We start from the raw sequence: 19,448 nt of genomic DNA, 5'->3' as shown, positions 1-19,448 counted from the left end.
ACAAATTCTTTGACTGTTTAGTGCTGTCTAATGCTGTCCCCGGATATGTTGGAACACTTGGATCCTGTTGACGCTTTCTCTGTAAAAACTGTTTTCTCTCATAAAACAGTTTATTAGCATGTTACCCCTGGACCCTGATGTCTACATTCACTGTTTCCTTTTACTGAAAAGGAAGATACTGTGTTGTGCATTCTGCTCTAACACCTTTGTAGCTGCTCTCAAGTGATGACCTTTTGGTTTGCTCTATGAATAATGTACTACAGGTTCCCTGTGTATGAGCAAAGTTACCTGTAGCATGTCAGAACAAGTGAACATGACTACTTATATGTATGTACTTGCCTCTGCATGCAGATATATATAAAAAAAAGTTGCAATACTTTTATATATATGTGAAAACACACATATTTAAAGCATTGAGCACAGGCTTAAAGATGCAATATCCTGAAGCTGTAAAAGAAAATGGCTGGAAAATCCATCACCTGTTCCTAATCAACCTCATCTTGTGCAGTAAAATCTGTGGCAAGAGGCTGTTGTGTATGGATAAAAAAAAATGAAGGGCTCCTTTTCATCTGCACCAGCCTTGTACATCTCACTTTACACGAAATTTGGGGATAGAAAGTGCAGTCCTTGCCCGTGTATCCTTTAGAGCCATCCCTTCAGCTAGAAGGTGGGTTCTGCCAACGAGAGTAGGAGTCTGCCTTCGGATGGATGTATCCTGCTAGTGCCACTCGGTCACCTCCGCAGCAGAAGGGGACTTTAAAAGCTCCTACACTGTGGCTAATTAATCACTGCGTCATTGACAGATACTGGAGATTAAAAACCAATCCCTGTGATTCGGAAGTCAGAACCCTTCTTTCGTAGACCCTACCTGGGAAGTTCTGATTCTCCTTGATCCCCTCCCTACGTGCCGCGAGGTGGCTCCACGGGCCCTGCTGTCCTGGTCGGGAGCTGTCGTGCGAGCGAAGCTGCTCACGGGCACGCTGAAGGTCGGGGCTTTGGGGCTGCTTTCAGCAATCTCACCTGTTAGCCTTGTGCCTGCTGAAGCCACACGCCCCAGTGCAGCCTTTTGGATGCCCTGTGAGGTGTTGAGCGCCCCGCTCAAGGGATCGCCATGGAGTTTGGCCCTTAGCACAAGGCCTGGGAGCGGGAGGGGTGTGTGGAGGCTGCACCGGTGTCGAGGCTGGGCAGGACACGGAGCCATCTCCTCTGCTGGGCCTGACTCAGCCTCCTGGGGCCTGCCCTCCAAAGAAGTGGGATCGTTTGAGTGAGGTTCAGGGTAAAAAGTGCCATTTTCTCTGTGCTCACAAAGGATACTGCAACTGCTTCTCATACTTTACTGATATATATGTGCATATATATATATATATAAAAATTTATTTTGCCAACCTCTTTTGTTTTTCCTCCGGTTTATGCTGCCTGTTGCTAGCAACACGTGGAATGTTAATTGTACCGTATATGGGTCTCTCCCACCCCCCCTCTTGTCTTTTCCTCTCCCCCTTCCTCTCTCTGCTCCTTTTGTCTCTCACAGCAGTCTGAACAGCGTTAACAGTAGTGATTCCCGCTCCAGCGGCTCGCACTCGCACTCACCTAGTTCACACTATCGCTATCGCAGCTCCAATCTGCCTCAGCAGGCCCCCATGAGGCTGTCCAGTGTGTCCTCCCATGACTCTGGATTCATGTCCCAGGATGCTTTCCAGTCCAAATCGCCATCCCCTATGCCACCAGAAGCACCTAACCAGGTACGTGCAAGCACGGGAACGAGACGTGAGCTGGACACCTTCTTTAAAAAAAAACCTCTTACCTGTTTTTGGGGGTACCTTGGAGTTAGGTTGAGCACTGAAGGTAATTCCCACCTCACTGAACTTCATTCCTGTAAAAGCTGGGCCTCTCGTTGGCATCTTGATGCTGCCCCCTCAAAGGTTAGCACTGCAGGATGGGACAGTCACTCTCTGGTTGTGGGATCTCTGTTGGTCCTAGATGCCTGAGTTTCAGATACATCCAGGTGGGAAAGAGTGAGGGCAGTCCACGGCAGGGGAGGGAATCGATACTCACTTCACCCACCCAGATTAGTAATTATGAGGTTACTCGTTAAAAGTCCTTCACAGGTTGCAATTTATGACGATCTGGTGGCTGTTTGCTGCTTGATGGACACATATCCATGCCAGAACAGTCTTGTGACAACTGCTGTTGACACTGGTGACTGGCTGCAGGCCAACGATAACTTTAATTTTCACACTGACCACTTCAGCATCACCAGTTGCCAAGCTGGCTACTTCTAGACCACCTCTGACCGGATATAGGGCCCCTTGCCCCCCAATCCTTCCAGAAACATTTATTCAGTCAGCACCACTTAGTGAAACGTTTAGGATATCATCCAGAACAACCTGGTTCATTCAGGATCATATTCTTAGGGAAAGCTCAACATTTTTATTTTTTTCTATTTGTCTCTTTCATTTTAATAGAAATGCTCTGATTTCAAGCACATACTTCTTCTGCAGTGTCCCCAGTCTGGACACATCAACATTGTGTTTTATAGACAACATCCTGAAACAGCTGGATGTAGAACTTTGTGCAGACTAATTAAATGAATGTTTTATTTAGATGGGCTATGGCTAACCTAAATGAAATGCAAAAAAAAAGTAAATGAACACATAAAAACTGGAATAGTAACAAGGTAAGGAAGTTGATTTTTAAGATACATGCCTCAGTTTTACTTGCTAGCATCATCTTTGCATTTCATAGTATCCACTGCACTGGCATAAGAAAGTGGTAGTCTACACAGTGATGCAGTATTTGCAGATGGGTGGTTAATTTTGCAATTATCCTTAACATGAATGAATAAGAAGAAGAGGAATAAGAAGAAGAATTTAAAAAGTCCCTCTTTGCAAATTTCCCTTTTAAGATGGGGAGAGAACTTAGGTTGATATCAGCCAGCTGAACACCCCTGAAGTTGGAGTCGTGCTGATTTACCCCAGCTAGGAACCTTGTTCCTCTGCCTTTACTTCATTTTAGACACTACCCCTAAAGTTGCAAACTGACCCCAACATCACCCGAGCTCTTCATGAGCTGTAGGAGGCTGCGGCCGCGCGACGTTGCCTGCCAAGTGCAGCCTGTTGGTGTAGCAAGTGGGTCTGTGCTCTGTACGTCTGCGGCTCTGTCTACCTTTGCGCAGAGGGAAGGTAACAGACCATGGCCTGGCCGCTTCAGCTGCGCTTCCGTGTCCCGCTTTGTGTGTTCAGCACTACGTGAAACGTGTGTGTCCTGCTGGCAGGGAGCCCTGACCGTGAGCTCGCCGAGAGCTGCTCGGGGGCCGCGCGTGTCGTGTTGTGTGTCTAACCGACTGACAGCTCTTCCTCCGGTGCTGCGGCTTGGAGGCCAGGGAGGAGCAGCGAGCTGGGCTGCCCCGTTCCTGAAACACCGGTGTCTTTGTTCCTGGTGATGCTGGGAAAGCAGCAAAGCAAGCCCTGGAAGCAGGAAAGGAAATTAAAAGCTGTATGTCTTGCACAGATGGGTGCTTTGCTGATGGTGTTTGCTAGCTCCATGCATTGGAACCTACCAGCAGCAACAAAGCTCTTTTCTTTCAATAAAAAAAAAAGGCAGAAGCAGGAGACAAAATTCACATTTCATCTGAGTGCAATCATGAGAGCTATATGAGATTTTTTGTTCTCATCTATGTTTTAGACACCTTTCCCCCATCTGATTCTGAATAAAATCAGTTTAATTTTCAGCATAACTCCCAAGCAAAGAATAACTAGGGATTTAAACAAACAAGATACGGATTTTGTGAAAGGAGAGATAACTGGTGCAGGGAAGATTATAGTCCTCGAGTAGTAGGTCTTTATGTCTTTATTATCCTCTATAGAGGAAAGGAGAAAGAGGGATTCTAAAACCAGCCTCTGTCCTTAATCCTGTATTAGTGCAATCTCCGTTCTGCAGTGTTGTGATTAGCATCACTGGGAGCAAAGGTGTTTTCCCCTGCCAGACAGCTGTAAGTTTGGAAAGGTTGCTGTAAAATGCTCAAATCTTAATTAAGCAATGCATTTGGATATAGCTGAACCGTTGAGGAGCAGGACAGCTCTCTTCCTGGAGCTGAGCAGCTTCTTTAAGTGCCAGGTTGAAGGCCAGCGTTGCCTGCGGCCTGTCCTTGAGCAGCAGACTGGCTGCTTGGGAGAACAGAGCATCTCTGCTCTGTGGCTTAGTGATCTGGGCCTGTTTAGCCTGGAGAAGCAAAGACTGAGAGGAGATCTGATCAACATGTTCAAGTACCTAAGGGGTGATTGTAGGGAGGATGGGGCCAGGCTCTTATCCATGGTGGCCGGTGACAGGACGAGAGGTAACGGGTGTAAGTTGAAACACAGGCAGTTCCACCTCCATGTGAGGAAGAACTTTCCTGTGAGGGTGACAGAGCACTGGAACAGGCTGCCCAGAGAGGTTGTGGAGTCTCCTTCTCTGGAGATCTTCAAAACCCGCCTGGATGCCACCCTGTGCCCCGTGCTCTGGGTGTTCCTGTTGGAGCAGGGGGTTGGACTAGATGATCTCTAGAGGTCTCTTCCAACCTCAGCCATTCTGTGGCTCTGTGATCTCCTGGGTGTTCCCTGAGCTGGTTAGTGCTGCCCGACCTGCGCGCAGCGTCTGGGGAGTGAAACGGGGTCTAGGAGGGATCACCTGGTGTGGGGGCAGTCGTACGATCCGAGCAGAGCTGTGCTTGGGTTAGGAGGAGGTGGAGAAAAGGATCATCGACTGGAGGGGGAGAGAAGCTGCGTTGTGAGAGCAGGGTGGGAAACGATTGTGCAGGTGGATTTTAAAGCTTCTGCCTCCATGGGGATGAAAGCAAGTGTTGAATGAAGAGAAAGGAGCTGGTAAAGGAGGAAAGGGAGCTGTCAAATTGCAGAAGACTGCTGATTTTTTCATTGTTACAATGTTCTTGAAATAGCTTTCCCTCCATAGTAGAGGGATGTGAACTACATGTGAATTTGTTCCTGCATGTAGAAATTAGGAAGCTGATGAGATTTTTTGCATTTCAGAAGATTCTGTTGCTTGAAGCAAAATGGAGTTAGCCTAGGGGAAATAGTTTATTATAGCTATTCCATTTTCCATGTAAATTGAGAATTCCTCCTAATTTAGACCTTAAACAAAAGCAGAAATGCACCATTAGTTTATTAATTACCACCAGGTGTTTGCTTCTCCTAAACTTCCTTTCCAAATGAGTTTCCTAAGGGTTTGCTCTTGATTAGAGAAGAGAGGTCGGTAGAGACGTGTTCCTGAAAATGAGAGAAATCAAATAATGACCTTCAGTCATTGTCCACAGCTTCCTGAAAGGTACCTGCTGAGCCTCCCACTGATTTCAGAAGGATTTTGGACCAGCCTTTTCATTAGGATCAGTCTCCTGGAGAAACCTTGCCCAGGAAGCTCTGTTGTATGAGGAAGGGAACGGGCTAAGAAAGCAATACTACTATTTTTTTAAATGCAAAATGTAGCAACCAAAGGATGCAAGTGATATGGGATGGCTGCTGTCCTTTAGTAGCCTAGTGGGAGAATAGATGGAGAACAAAAACCATGCAGTCTGGCCCAAAATGCAGCTTTTTGTCTGTCCTCACTGGGATTTGTGTGTCCCAGCCCAAGCAGGGGGGCAGGTGAAGAACAAGCCCTAGGGCCTTGTGTGAGACACCAGCCACCAGGCTCCTGTGTGTACCGGAGGAACCAGCTGGTACCACGCGCTGCTTTAGGTTTCTGCTAATACTATTAACTATTAACTCCTTCTTCAAAGAGGTACCTTGAGGGCTCACTACAACTGCAGTTACTGCAGCCTTGGAGGGGAAAAAAAGAAAAAAAATGATTAAAAGAGCTAAAATGAATTTTATTTTGAAAATGGTTAGCAGCCCTGGTCTGCGTGCACTCCCTTGGCCCCGGCACGCGGGAGCTGCGAGCGCCTGCGTCGGGAGCCACATCCGGGGGGAGTGTGCGGCTCTCCGGGTGCTCCGAGTGTCCCTGGGCTCTGGAGGGGGCTCCCACTGCCCCAGGGTTCAGCTCGAGGCGGTTTCTGCAGTCTGGTCCGGGTAGCGTTTGCCTCACTGGCCCTTCTTGTGTGTCTTTCCTTCAGGAGGTCGGTATTCTGCTGCCTCCCTCTCCATGGGTCTCTCACTTTTGCCATCCTTTTTTGGCCGTTCCGGAGCCTCCCTCAACCTGGGTTGTCTGAATTCCTTAAGCCGAGAAAGCCTCGTTTTCCTGCCACCATTTCTAGCCTTTCCTTCTGCTCCTGGGATGTTTCTCCCCATGGTATCGTGGTTCATCCTTTGCGCATTGCAGGTGGCCATAGGAAGCTTGGGGGAGCCCTTTCTCCCATCCCCTGGTCCAGGAGGGGTGATGAGGTTGGTTTCCATGGCTTGAGAGAGGAGTCAGTGGCTCCTCCGCGGGTCCTGGGCAGGAGACTACAGCCAGCGAGCAGTGGTAGGTCTGCCCGTGCTTCTTGAGCATGTCCACGCTGCTTGTAGCTGCCTATCTTCCAACAAACCATCCCAGCTCCTCACCACAAGGGTGATATTGCAGCTGTGTTCCCTTTGCTGTCAGTATCCCAATTTGTCCTTGGATGCAAAGCCCATTTTATTGCAGTAACAAGTTAGCAATTTCCAGCCTTTTTTTCTCCATATATCAAGTCAACTGAACAAATCCTTGCATCTGCAGAATTTGCAGTTTTAGTCTTTTCCCCTTCATTTGCTTTATGCAGTGCTATTGCTAGCCCATTTCTGGGTTATTTCCACCATTGCTTGACATAATCTGAAGTTTCTGGCTCATAAATAGGAATTCTCACTTATCACCATCAAGGCATCTGCAGAAACAGCCTGGCCTGATCCGCCGTTTGGAACACAGGCTCCTGCACTGTCCTGTCCCGTGCAGAATACCAAAATCCAATGTTTTTTTCAGCTGTTCTTTCAGGTTATGAGCATGAGTTGTCCTGTGTCAGAGTCTCCCGGAGCTCATGTTTGTCAGGTTCACTTGGATCATCTTCAGAGCTTTTTCCTCTGTAATGGGAATTTCTTTAAAACAAGAAGAATGTGACAAATTGCAGAAAACATCAAACCACTGCAGCACAGAGTACCCCCAGTAGATACTTTTCACTTCTGTGCTTAGTAGCTGCATGTCATCATTTTTTGCAGTTTCTTTCTGTATTGTGTTCTCCTCAACGCTTTCCAGCCCGTGGAGCACAGGCCTTGTCAGCTGAGCTTGCTTGTACCCTGAAGAGACTTGTGAAGTCACCTGCAGACACGACGTGCTCCTCGGCACGGGGCAGGACCCTTTCAACTTGCTTTATTTTTCCCCTTTGACTTTACCTTTGTGAAGTTTCATAGCACTCCCCCAAATCCACATTCACTCATAAGCTCAAGATGCTGATCCTGTATTGGCTGCTCAGCAGCCATAGGAGTCTTCCCCAAAATCCTTACGGTGACGATGTCCCATCCCAGGAGACCGGCATCTCCTCTTGCTCAGGAAGTTACCTATGTATATATTTTCTTTCCACATAGATTTTGGTGGGCTCTGGGATGCATTTTGGGTGTTAGCAGCTGTTCTTCCTCTACATTATTTCTTATCTAGCTATCATGCTTTTTGTATACTCACAGCAAGATCTCACCTAAGGCTACTGGTGACTTTTTTTACTTTAAATAAGATTTCTTCTCAAAATTTGCAGTCCTTGATCCAAGGCTTTGCTACACTACCTTGGTATGAGAGCATGTTTTGGAAATCTCAGCCATTCATCTCTACTGTCATAAAATGACAAAGGTCTCCTCAGGTCTTGGACTACAATGAATTAAATCGTGGTGCTAGTGCTGGCTTTTCCGACAGCAAACAGAACTAGTTGCTATCCTGACAACTTAGCCTATATTTGTGATGATTTCAAAGGACCCAGTTGGACTGGGTGCAGCTGGAGGAGAGTGGTGCTGCTTTCAAGAGGGAGAGATACAAAAGCTTTGCACTTAGTGTAACAGCCCCGTTGGTTGTTCACATAGGAGCCAGCAGCTTGCCAGGAGTGGGGTGTTTGGGTGCATTTTGCCTCTCTGCGCATTCCGTGTCCTGCTTTTCCTCTCCTTTGGGGTGCCTGCTGCTCTCTGCTGTGGAGGGAAGCGGGCGGCAGGCCCGGGCCACCCTTCGTGTCCCCAGCAGAGAACGGGCACCTTCCTGGTGACTGCGGGGCAGGGAAGTGTGAGCCGGGTGCTCGCAGCGTGTCGTGCTGCCGCGGGGCACCCGCGCGCACAGCGCCCTGCGGGCAGCTCCAGCTCGGGTAAGTATTCGCTCTTTCTCTGTTCTGTGATATTCAAATTCAGGTGGATGCAAGCGGCATTTGCTGCTCCATGTCTTAAATCCGAGCTTTGTGCCCTTGAGGTGTGGACAGCCTGCTTCTCTGTGTGAGCTGCTGGTTGTGGCGTATCGCATGTTTGGACGGCAGGTTTCCTCAGGGCCCTCTGCCCGTTGCTCCGAGATGCCAAACGCAGCTGAGCCGCTGCAGTTGCAGTGGGGAGTCGAGAGCTCCCTCGACAGCCTCCTTTGCAAGCAGCCTGGCCAGGGCTCGCGTTGAGCAAGGGGCTTGTCGTTGCTCTGGCAGATTTCCTGAGCATTAGCAATGGTTTTGAGCAGTGTATAATGGATTTTTTTTAACCCTAACCCTCTGCTTCTCTCATCCTTCCCTCTCTCCTGTGTGTGTCTCTGTGTATGTGCTTTTTGTCTCTCTTTTGTTTGTGTTTTGTTTTTTTTTCTTTTCGGTGGCTTGTGTCTCCTTTCCCTGCCTCGTTGCGGTGCTGTTTTACGCTGCAGAATTCGTCCAGCTCTGCCTCTTCCGAAGCCTCTGAAACCTGCCAGTCAGTGAGCGAGTGCAGTTCCCCCACCTCAGTCAGCTCAGGCTCCACCATGGGGGCTTGGGCCTCCACAGAGAAGGTGAAAAACTTCATCTCAAAGACGTTCAAACCTATTAGCTCATTACCCAGACCCAGCAACCTCCGAACAACAAGCGTGCATGGGACACAGCCAGGATTCCTCCCCGCAGAGATGAGAATAGCAACTGTGACACACTCCCTGCAGAGCGAATGTGTTTGTTTGCAAAAACTGCACTAACACTCTCTTTAAATGAGCTGATGGGACGGGGTGGGTACTACAAATTGGGGGTTTGCAAGGAGGTAATTTTTTATAAAAATTCATTGTCCACCTTTTCCGCTCAAAGGGACTGTGAAACGCTGCCTAAACTCAGCTGGTGACCTGCTGAGGGGCCGCTCACCCAGGCCGTGCTGCTTGTGGGCTCTCCCCTCTCTCCCATTAGCAGCCTGGGTTGCACTTTTAAGGAATTTGAGCGTGTTTTTGATCAAAAAAATAAAAATAATAACAATAGAGCACAATTGGAATAAATTGTATGGGATGCACTTTAAATTGGGGGAGATAGTGACAGCGGTGTCCATTCTCATCTGGTAAATCCTTGCTGTTTTTTCTCTTCATCACGTGGCTGCCACGTCGTTCCCGAGGGCCGTGTGCTTCTCCTCTCTGTCCGGTTGCACAGATGCCGCCCCTGCAGATGCTTTCAGTGCTGGGGATGTTCTGTTTCTGTGTCCACAGCCTGCAGGGCAGCTCCGTTGTCGGGGCTCGTTCGTGGGGCGCTGCTTCCCTGGACAGAAGGCCGAGCTGCTGAGCCTGGCGGCAGTGACTGCCACGCTGGTGTCTGAAACTTGTTATACCTCATAACAATTTTCAAGCAATATCTCACTTCTGAGCCAGCATTGTATCAATTTTCTGTTGTTTATTTGCAGCAAAGTGCATTTTTGGTTTGTTTTAAGATACAGAAGTTTTTTTTTTTTCCCTAGATCATCAAAGTCACAGTGTATTTTCATATTCATTCTGTTTATATTAATTTCTGTTTTTTTGTTTATTTGTTTCGTTTCCAGTTGTCTAATGGGTTTTATCACTGTAGTTTATCAAGTGACCCATCCGTAGCCTCAGTTGGTGCAGGTCCTTTCCCTCATTTCCCGCCTGTCTCCCGCGCGTGGACTCGGGCTCCCTCAGCCCTCCTTCCAGACTACGTTCATTATTACACCATTGGGCCAGGCATGTTGCCATCATCTAAGATCCCTAGCTGGAAGGTTTGTGTTCCTTTTGTTGTGGCCGTCCTCACCTCCTCTTCCTCCTCCTCCTCCTCTCAGCACTGTGCTCGCGCCAGTTGCTGTCTCTTGATTCCTGTAATTGCCTGTTGATTTGCTCTATTTAACATCCCTCTGAATGGGCACTGCATGGTGGTAATCGTAGAGAGGGTGGCGTTTCTGGATGTTCTGCTCTGTGCTGGTACTTCCTAAAAGATATTAAAACTGACAGCACCCAGAGAGGAAAGTCTGGAGCAAACATGACGTTGTTGAAAGCACTTTGGGCTCTATTCAGTGCCAAGAGCTGGTGCAGGACACACTCGTGTCCTTGGCATCTCCTGTGCTTAGTGCAAGCGTATGTGGAGCCATGCGGCATTCCCGCCGGAGCGGCTGCCCCGCTCCTGCAGAGCCAGCTGGAGCGGCGGAAGACGTCGCCCGCCCCCGGCTGCTGGATGCAGATGCTGGTTTATGCTGTGCACCCCAGGCTGGAAGCGCTCAGCTTGTTCTGGTGTCTCGAGATACAATCCCAAATGTCAGAAACTGGTAACTTCTTTGAGTCGCTCCAGCTGGATCTGCAAGGGTCTCTCTGCATCGCGACGCCTCTGCCCTGATCGGGTGCTTTGTGTAAATGTAAGACCAGAGGTATCTCGTTGCAGACTCCCAGATGTCCCTTTCCTGGTGCTGGAGACTGAACCCCACTGTGGCCACACTGATCGCAGTCTCCAGCGTTAGCAGTTGTGCCCGTGCTAGAAACACTTTGCCATTCCTTTTTTTTTTTGCAGCAAAACCCAACAAAGACAAAATTGTTCAGGCAAAGCTGAGTTTTACTTGGCTTAATAAAAGTGAAGCATCCGTTTACACAAGCGGCTTCCTTCCACAGAGCTCCCTTGTACTTCCCATGTCCTACACTGAGACATGTCACTAAAAATCTAAAGTATGGTCATAGTCTATCATTAACTATTTAATCCCAAGGCTGTGCAGAAGCTGGTCAGCAGCTGCCAGCGGTGGGGTGATGTGTCTTCTGCTTTTATTATTATATTTTTGAAGGTGAGGGAAGCCGTACTCCTGCCTGGGCAGCTGCAGGACTTTGCTGAAAAGAGCCCCAAGTGAACATGGGCCCAGGGGTCTGGGGAGTTTGCTTCACATTTGGTGTCAGTGATTCAGCGTGGAGTTAGTCTGTCTTCAGACAGACCAGAAATCAGCTAGTCAGAGAGCCGAGAGATTACATAGAATAAGTTTTCACCTCTAATATGTATCAAAAGTCTATTTAGGGCTAATTTTTTAAAGCTGCCAACATATGTAACAACACATGGTGTTACAGCTGGCATACACCTAGGGCAGGGAAGTCAGCGATTGGAAGCTCGGGTGTATTTGCTGCCCTGTGTCCGTTTACATGGGTAGTTTCTGCATTTGAGCTTCTGAAAACAGACTTTAAACAGAATGGGCTTTCATCTAAAGAAAATAATAACACCAACATGTTAAATATCTTTGTATAAGGAAGTTTAGGTAGATTAAAACAATTAGGTTTCCTTTAGAAAAGGAGATTTTTTTTTCGTAATAGAACATTTTTAGTATTTTCAAAATTAATTGACATCTAGTCTGATTCAGAAGGGCATCTCCCATTTGCTGCATAAATCTCTTGCTTTAAAATCGCACTTTCGTTGTAAATAAAGCTATGTAACAGGATGCCGACTAACACAGGCTGCCCCTAACGAGCTCCTTTCCTTAGGACTGGGCCAAGCCGGGCCCGTACGACCAGCCCATGGTGAACACGTTGCAGCGGCGCAAGGAGAAGCGCGACGGGGAGCTCAATGGAGGAGGCCCAAGCGGAGCAGCGGTGCCTGCGGAGGAGGCGCAGCGGCCGCGCAGCATGACGGTGTCGGCTGCCACCACGAGGGTGAGGGATCGTAGAACCATGGAACCGTTAAGGTTGGAAGGGACCTCTAGAGGTCATCTAGTCCAACCCCCTTGCACACACACTGTCACCTAGAGCACGTGGCACAGGACTGCATCCAAGCAGGGTTTGAAGATCTCCAGAGAAACAGATGCCGCAACCTCTCTTGGCAGCCTGTTCCAGGGCTCTGTCACCCTCACTGTCAAGAAATTTTCCCTTAAGTTCCTGTGGAACTTTTGGTGCTTCAGTTTCCGGCCATTTCCTCTAGTCCTATCAGTAGCCACCCTGAAAAGAGGCCCCATCCTCCTCACTCCCTCCCTTGAGGTATTTATAGACACTGAGCAGGTTCCCTCTCAGCCTCCTCCAGGCTGAACAGGCCCAGCTCTCTCAGGGGTGCGCCAGCTCCTTGCTCCTCGGGTGTTTTTCTGGGACACTGTGAGCTGGCAGAGCCTTCAGCCCCAGTGGGGTGGTTGGATGGGAGCCATGTGGGTACAGGACATTGGGCAGTTGAGTGTATCGGCGTTTGTAGAGCAAAGACATCCAAAAAAGGTTTTTCGAACTGTAGTAAGTTGTTGGGCACAATCCTGTATGGTTGGGATGGTGACGAGCCCTGCGTGGGAGGGAGGAAGGTTGAAAATCGGCGGGCACTGAGCCCCGTGACGGTAACGTGTCTCCTCACGCGCGCAGCAGGGGGAGGAGATGGAGGCCTGCGAGGAGCTGGCCCTGGCCCTGAGCAGGGGCCTCCAGCTGGACACGCAGCGCAGCAGCCGTGACTCCCTGCAGTGCTCCAGCGGCTACAGCACGCAGACCACCACGCCGTGCTGCTCCGAGGACACCATCCCGTCGCAAGGTGCCCGCGTCCGTGCGCCCGCGAAGGCCCTCGGGAGCAGGGAAGAGCATCCTGCCGCCCTTGCTCTCCTGGAGGGTGCCGGGGGGAAGGTGGGAGGAAAAAGGGTGGGCTTCACTTTCCTGAAGTCCTTTCTGGCTTGAAAGCAATCTGGGTTATTAACCGAACTGATTGGATTGCTAGAGAGCACGCTGAACTTCCGTATTCTGTGCTACGTTACTAGAAAGAGTTTTAGCATAAGGATGCTATGGGGCTTTAAAGAAAATGCTGGAATTACATTTAATGGGTAAGCAGAGTGTTATGGGGTTTGCATCCTGCACCTCTTGCGATGGCAATGTCCTTTCTGGGCGATTGTCGTAGCAAAGCTGCGCTCACGAACTCCGCGTTTTGCTTTGTCAGTAACTCTGAGTCTGCCGTTGGTTTCCCCTCACGAGCTTTCATTTCCTACGCAAGCAGAAATCTCCATTGGAGACCTTAAGTGGGCCTGGCTGGGAACTTACAGTAAGGTCTTAAATCTTTTGTACCTGTTTTTGGAAGTAGCAGCAAGGTGAGAGAGGCCGAGTTTGGTGGTGCTTGGGTTCGGCAGCCTGGCTCAGCACCCGTACGCAAGGAAGGACCCAGATGCAGCTATCCTGGCTCAGACTGAGATTTCAGAACTGCCAGATAGACTGGATTTACAAAACGAGCATATTTGCTGTTGAAGTCACTTGGACACAGTCCCCTAAGCCCCAAGGTGCCCCACTTTAAAATACGCTTTTTGGTCACAGACAGTTTAAAGTATTTTTATCTATAGAAGTATCATACAGGATGGATGCAATTTTTGAAGATTTTAAGTCTTTGGTAACAAACATAGAGTGTCTGTTACCTAATTAGCTCTTTTTCAGGGGAGGTCCTGAAGGTGCAGTTGCAACTTCTCTCTCTGCAGAGACATTGACCCACTGCAGCTTTGGGTTCAAACCACTCTCCCATCTGGGTTCAGTCACTTAGTTTTTGAATCTTGGTCACACTATTTTGGTCTTTCTTCCTCCTAGAGGTGAAACCTTTCTTAATACCGACCTCCAGACTGCTTAGGGTACACACAAGTGCTGCGATGACACGACACAGCTGTCTTCTCCAGCTCGTTCCTAACGGTGTCTTTTGGCCTCAGTTTCAGATTATGATTATTTCTCTGTGAGTGGTGACCAGGAGGCAGAGCAGCAAGAGTTTGACAAATCCTCCACCATCCCAAGAAACAGTGACATCAGCCAGTCTTATCGCAGAATGTTTCAGACCAAGCGTCCTGCCTCCACTGCAGGTCTGCCGACCACGCTGGGACCCGTCATCGTCACGCCCGGCGTGGCCACCATCCGACGGACGCCCTCCACCAAGCCCTCCGTGCGACGCGGCACCATCGGCGCCGGCCCCATCCCCATCAAGACGCCGGTGATTCCCGTCAAGACGCCCACGGTCCCCGATATCCCCGGAGGGCTGCCCGGCGCCCTGGGCGGGATGGAGGAGAGCGCCGAGCCGAGCCCCGAGTCCCCGGCGGGCGCGGAGGGCGCCGCCAGCATGCCCTCCGCCTCATGGAGCGGGCAGGCCTCGCTCAACCCGCCGCCGGGCCAGAAACTGAGCGCGGCCGACGAGCAGCGGGCGGCGCCGGGCGAGGGCGACGCGGAGGAGGGCGAGCGCGACGGCGGCGGCGCCCCGACGCCCCCCGCGGAGCCGGAGCGCGGCGAGGCCGGCGCGGGCGCGCACGGCGAAGACATGCTGCACGCCATCCGCCGCGGCGTGCGCCTCAAGAAGACCACGACCAACGACCGCTCGGCGCCGCGCTTCTCCTAGGGGCCCGGCAGCCAGCGGAGCCGTCGGCGCCGAGGAGGAACTGTGAGGAAAAGCGAATCTGTCTCTATCCATTCCAACCCGTAATCAGCGAATTTTTTTTTAGGAAACTCGGTAACAGACAGTACTCTAAAAGAAACCAAGGTGAAAGAGCATAGTAAGACCTAATCTTCACTGGTGTTTTAATTTGTAAATATCAATGATTTTGTTTCTGCATTTTTTTGATCTAAGTTACACTTTTAATTTTTTCTGAAGGTGCCAAATCCCATTTACCTTTTTTATAACTCTTTGTAAAGTTTTGAATCATAGGAGAAAAAAAAATGTTGAGTAGTTAACTTCAGCAAAGGGATTTAATGAATTTGGCTTTTTTTGCAAGCTTTTGTAGAGCGCCTTGTAATAGTGAGGTTAAAGGAAAAACAATATGGGACTTATTTTAAAGTTTAAGTAAGTCAAGCAGTAAGGAATTAGATCCTCATTTAAGTATTAAGAAGTTTGAAAAGCAGGACTGAAAAATGATAATAAAAGCAATATATAATGCAAGGAAGAAACCTGCAGTTGGTGTAAAGTATTTGGGGTAGTGGGGGGAGGGAGATGCCATCAAAATAGCAGATGCTGTTGCACAAAAGTAGGCTAGTAGGATTAATTACTAGTAGCTTCATGGTAAATGCATCAGAATAAGCCATACTGGATTGCAGTGTTTTGTTTTGTAGAGTGTTTTAAAGACTTTGGGTTTTTTTTCCACATTTCTTTTCGACTGCACAGCAGCAACTCTCAGTCACATGCATGCAGCCTTCACGTGTAGGCTTGGTCCTTCCACCGCCGCTTTCTGTTCCGCTCATCCCTTCACTGAGTACCGACAAGGCTGACAGGCTCAAGGCAGTTACAAGTGTGAAAACGTTTTTAAAATAATGCAGGCAGGGAGTTCTTAGCTATTACTATCAAAATGCCTTTTATTCTGACCGTGCCCAGCAGGCTGGGCGCCTTGGAAAACCCAAATATTTTGAGAAAACGTGTACCAATTTGACAGGTGTAACCAGCTTGTGTTCGAATAAACCGCGAATGTTTCTTTCCAATACAGGGGCTTGTTTTTCTTACCTTCTTTTCAATGGCAGTTGATTGGCTTTTATTAAATACTGACAAGAACAGGGAGGTGGGCGGGGGGTGGGGAGCGATACTCTTTTTTATTTGGTGTTCCTGGGAGTCCGACCACTATATCCTCTTTTTTTTTTTTTTTGTATTTTAAGCCCATGTTTTTTGGAACACTGTTGATAGAACTAATAAGAGTTGGGTGTTTTTCCTTAAAATAAAAGCAAGCCAGCGCTGCAGTCCCCGTCCCCTGGAGCTGGTGGAAGTTTGCAGAGCCCGTTGGTGGTGCCAGCCCTGGGGCTGCTCCAGCCACAGCAAGTACCGCACGCGGGGCCGGCGTCCGCCGAACGCTCTGCACATTTCTGTTGCCTCTGGGCTTGCTCCATAACCTCTATGCTTTAATACATAACTGCACTGGATGTGAACCTCCTCGTAACTGTGTAGTCGCTGTGTTTGGTAGGACATTTTACACTGCTGTGGTGCAAACATTTTTTTTTTTTTTGGTCATGGCTTAAAGGCAAAAAAAAAAAAGGCAAAAAAAAAAGGCATGATTCTTAGAAAATGTTAAACCTTCCTTTCTTTGAAAAACAAGCTCCTTACTACAGAATATAATCAACAGTAGTGCCTGTGGTGTGGCCCACCAATCTTGATACAGTAGCTGATGCATTGTGCAAATGAGGCTCGGAGATGGTTTTTACATAAACAGAACCTGCTAGGAGATAATCTCAATAGTTACAAGTGTTATTTAAACCTTTGAAATAAATGGCTGTAACTGTACCTGAGTACAGCTTTTCACTTGTTTAGTTCTTAAACGTTAGTATAATCAGTAAAATTTAATATAAAATGTTGCCAAATTCAATGTAGAAAGAATGTGACAAAACACTTGGGATAGTTCTATTGTTTGTGTTTTTGCATATTGTAAAAGCAGTGTCACAGCTAAAAAATAAAATGTTTCTAATGGTAAATTATTGTGGTTTAGTTGCTAGTTTGTACTGAGAGTTGACCTCTCCCTGTGCAGTTTTTTGTTCTAAACTGGTATAAATACTTGCTGTAAGTGTGTCTCCCTTCTACATTGTAATGATTGCTTAAGCCTACATTATGAATAAAGAACTACTGGAAAACTTCTGTATTAGTTCATTAAAAACAAACAAACAAACAAAAAACCCCACAGAATCCTTTCTGCTTCCAGAGCTTTTACTGATGCATGCTGGAAGGAGCAGGCCAGGTACCACAGCAGGGATGATGGTGGGAACTCCCACTAACTGCTGGTGGCGTCACTGTCCCTGGCAGTTGTTACCTGGCCAGGAAGGTGACAGGTCTGTGCCCGGCCTGCAGGAAGGGCCGTGCAGCCGCCGTTGCTGCCGTGCGGAGCGCGCAGCTCCCGGGCAGAACTGTCCAGCGCACGGCGAGCGCCGTGGCCGCGTGCCTGGAGCCTTGCGGAGCCCCCACGCGGCCACCTCACTTATTCCCTTCCACTGCGGCGGATCCAGTTTAGTTCTGAGCTTCCAATTTGTCATGCAGGCGCTACAGGAAAAGCCAAGGTGGTTGGGCTGGAAGTCAGTTGTGTCTTTAGAAGGGCTGTATTTTCATTCCTGCCTTCTCTCCATGGCTGTAACTTACTCCCCGATGCCCTGTACTGCTGAGCCGTACAGGCTCCGTAATGTTGAGCATCTCCCCGGCGTGTCTGTACTGAATCTCTGCTGCACTTACTTGCATTTGTGTGTGCAAAGGGTTCTGTTTTCGTGCAGGGCTGTGGCCTGTGCATCTGCCGAGAACATCAATGAAACCTGCTCAGATGGCTGGAATAAGCAGGAGGGGGGTTTTGCTCAGCTTCCTAGCCAAAAAATTGAGGTGTGCTCAGGGTGGCTGCACCTCAGCCTGCTCCGTCCCCGAGCTGCAGGCAGCTTCTCTGGGGCTGGGACCATGACCGAGCGTTCCTCAGCATGGGCCCGGCCAGACCCCTGAGTTCTGCCCTTTGCACAGGCTGATGTGCAGGAAGCTGTTAGGGCGAAGTGCCTTTTGCAGTTTAGTTAAGGATAGCTTGGGAATTCTGGCAGAGCGGACGCTGTGTTAGAAAGCCAGGACAAATGAGGAAAGGGACCAGCATGGATTGAAACTCCTGACATGAACACGTGCCCTCAGTTTTGGAAACCATCTCTCTGGCTGGAGAAGAAAGCGGGGGGGGGGGGGTAAAGGGCAATTGCAGCTTCCAGTCCTCAGCTCTGCTACTGCAGCTGGACTGACCGCAGGCAGACAAAGCTCCAGCCTCCTGGGAGGATGGACACGTTCAGAAATGTGAGCGAGTAGCTTGGGCTTAACGAAGAGGGATGTCTAGAATTCCTGAATTGCAGCAAGATGCCTCATGCTGTCCTTTCCCCCCACCAAGCACCAGCAGCGCTGTGGTGGGTCGGGAGCGCCCTGGAGCTTCCCAGGCAGCGCAAACCCGCTGTCACGGGGCGCACGGGCAGCTGTGGCCTCGGCTGGTGTTTTACTGGGCCGGGGTTTTTCCCCTCTCGGGAGCTGAGTTTCCTGCAGAAGCTGCAATGCCTAAGAACCAAGCTGAACCTCGCAGCAAGCTGCTCTGCTGCTGTGCAGCCTCATAGGAGCAGTCAGCCAGCAGTGCAATTCCTGTTCTGCTCCTAGCTCTAGACCCCCAGTTAAGCATCAGCTTAATTGCATGTTGTTTCCTGCTGCATCTTCGGCACCTTCTCCTCCCCAGCACCCTCCACAGGCCATGATTTATATTAACGCTAATATCCCCGAGGAAAGGATCATAATTTTTTGTGAACTTTTCCATCTTAGTCTTTGTGGAAGATACTGGAATTCATCTATGCATAAGGAAGTTAACCTGTCATTCTGTAGTGCAGCTCAGTAAGACCAACTTTTGGGGGAAAAAAAAAAAAAAAAAAGTATATATTCTTAGATTTCATTGGTTTTCTAGCTATTTACTGACCTTGCTTCTGTTTTAATGTTTTAACCCTTCCAAGGCAGCGGTTGCTACTCATGCTTGAAAGCAGGGATTAGAGCTTCAAGCCAGACCTTATGGATTGGTGTTTTCTTTTAAAACAGTCGTTCTTTTGAGCACTTGAATTGCGTATTAAATATTAGGATTTTGGTGCAAGTTCCAAGCTTGGCAGGATGTAACTGCTTTGCCATCAGCACCTGCTCTTGGGCACCCTTCACACCTCGGCCTTCCCTGCCGAGGCACGCAGGCCCTGTGAGAGGCAGCCAGCTGGCTGTGCCTCTCTCCTCCTCCTCTTCCCCGGGCGCTCGGGCTCGACGCAGGCAGCGAGGCTGGGCACCTGCGCGAGGAGGCCCAAGTCACAGCACGAGGTAAAACCCGAGTAAGGCACCGTTCAGATTTTATCTGCGAAACCACAGTTCAGGCAGGATTAATCTTCACAAGCTACACTCCCCTTGAGCCTGCTCTGGTGTTGGCAACCCCTGACGTGCAGCTCAGCGCTCCCGTCAGCGTCGCACACACAGAGCTGCTGTTAGGCCACCTCTCATCGCTGCACGAGCGGAAGGCAATCGCGTGCCCCCTCTAACACACTCTAACAGAACAAGACGCCACAAAAACGCCTCCCATTTTGTTTTACTCGTCTTTATTGTGTGTTACTTGGAGCAGCACTCTCACTGACATGCTGCTGCTCACAGAGGGGGCTCTAACTTGCCCGTGGAAGTGGTGGTT

The 19,448-nt window shown here is 49.2% G+C and overlaps 1 protein-coding gene across 15 annotated transcripts in view; it reads left to right on the top strand.

Annotated features, from left to right (window-relative positions):
- Positions 1–14,675, top strand: part of MTSS1 (MTSS I-BAR domain containing 1) — a 101,532-nt gene extending 86,857 nt beyond the window's left edge. For 2 of the 15 annotated variants that reach the window (XM_088533314.1, XM_088533312.1), the window contains exons 10-15: positions 1,529–1,739; positions 8,806–8,925; positions 9,921–10,115; positions 11,842–12,009; positions 12,697–12,856; positions 14,001–14,675. In XM_088533314.1, the coding sequence (XP_088389440.1) occupies positions 1,529–1,739; positions 8,806–8,925; positions 9,921–10,115; positions 11,842–12,009; positions 12,697–12,856; positions 14,001–14,674 (1,528 nt within the window). In that variant the 3' untranslated portion in view covers position 14,675. The remainder of the gene's footprint in view (positions 1–1,528; positions 1,740–8,805; positions 8,926–9,920; positions 10,116–11,841; positions 12,010–12,696; positions 12,857–14,000) is intronic. The other 13 variants (XM_088533321.1, XM_088533319.1, XM_088533316.1 and 10 more) reach the window with 9 other exon arrangements.
- Positions 14,676–19,448: the final 4,773 nt, after the last annotated feature.

This window comes from Tinamus guttatus, unplaced genomic scaffold, assembly GCF_059628265.1.
Source record: "Tinamus guttatus ecotype Peru unplaced genomic scaffold, ASM5962826v1 Tinamus_guttatus_pri_ptg000492l, whole genome shotgun sequence".
In the NCBI taxonomy this organism is placed as follows: Eukaryota; Metazoa; Chordata; class Aves; order Tinamiformes; family Tinamidae; genus Tinamus; species Tinamus guttatus.
Note: the sequence above shows the minus strand (reverse complement) of the source record. Positions and strands in the feature narration are given on the sequence as shown.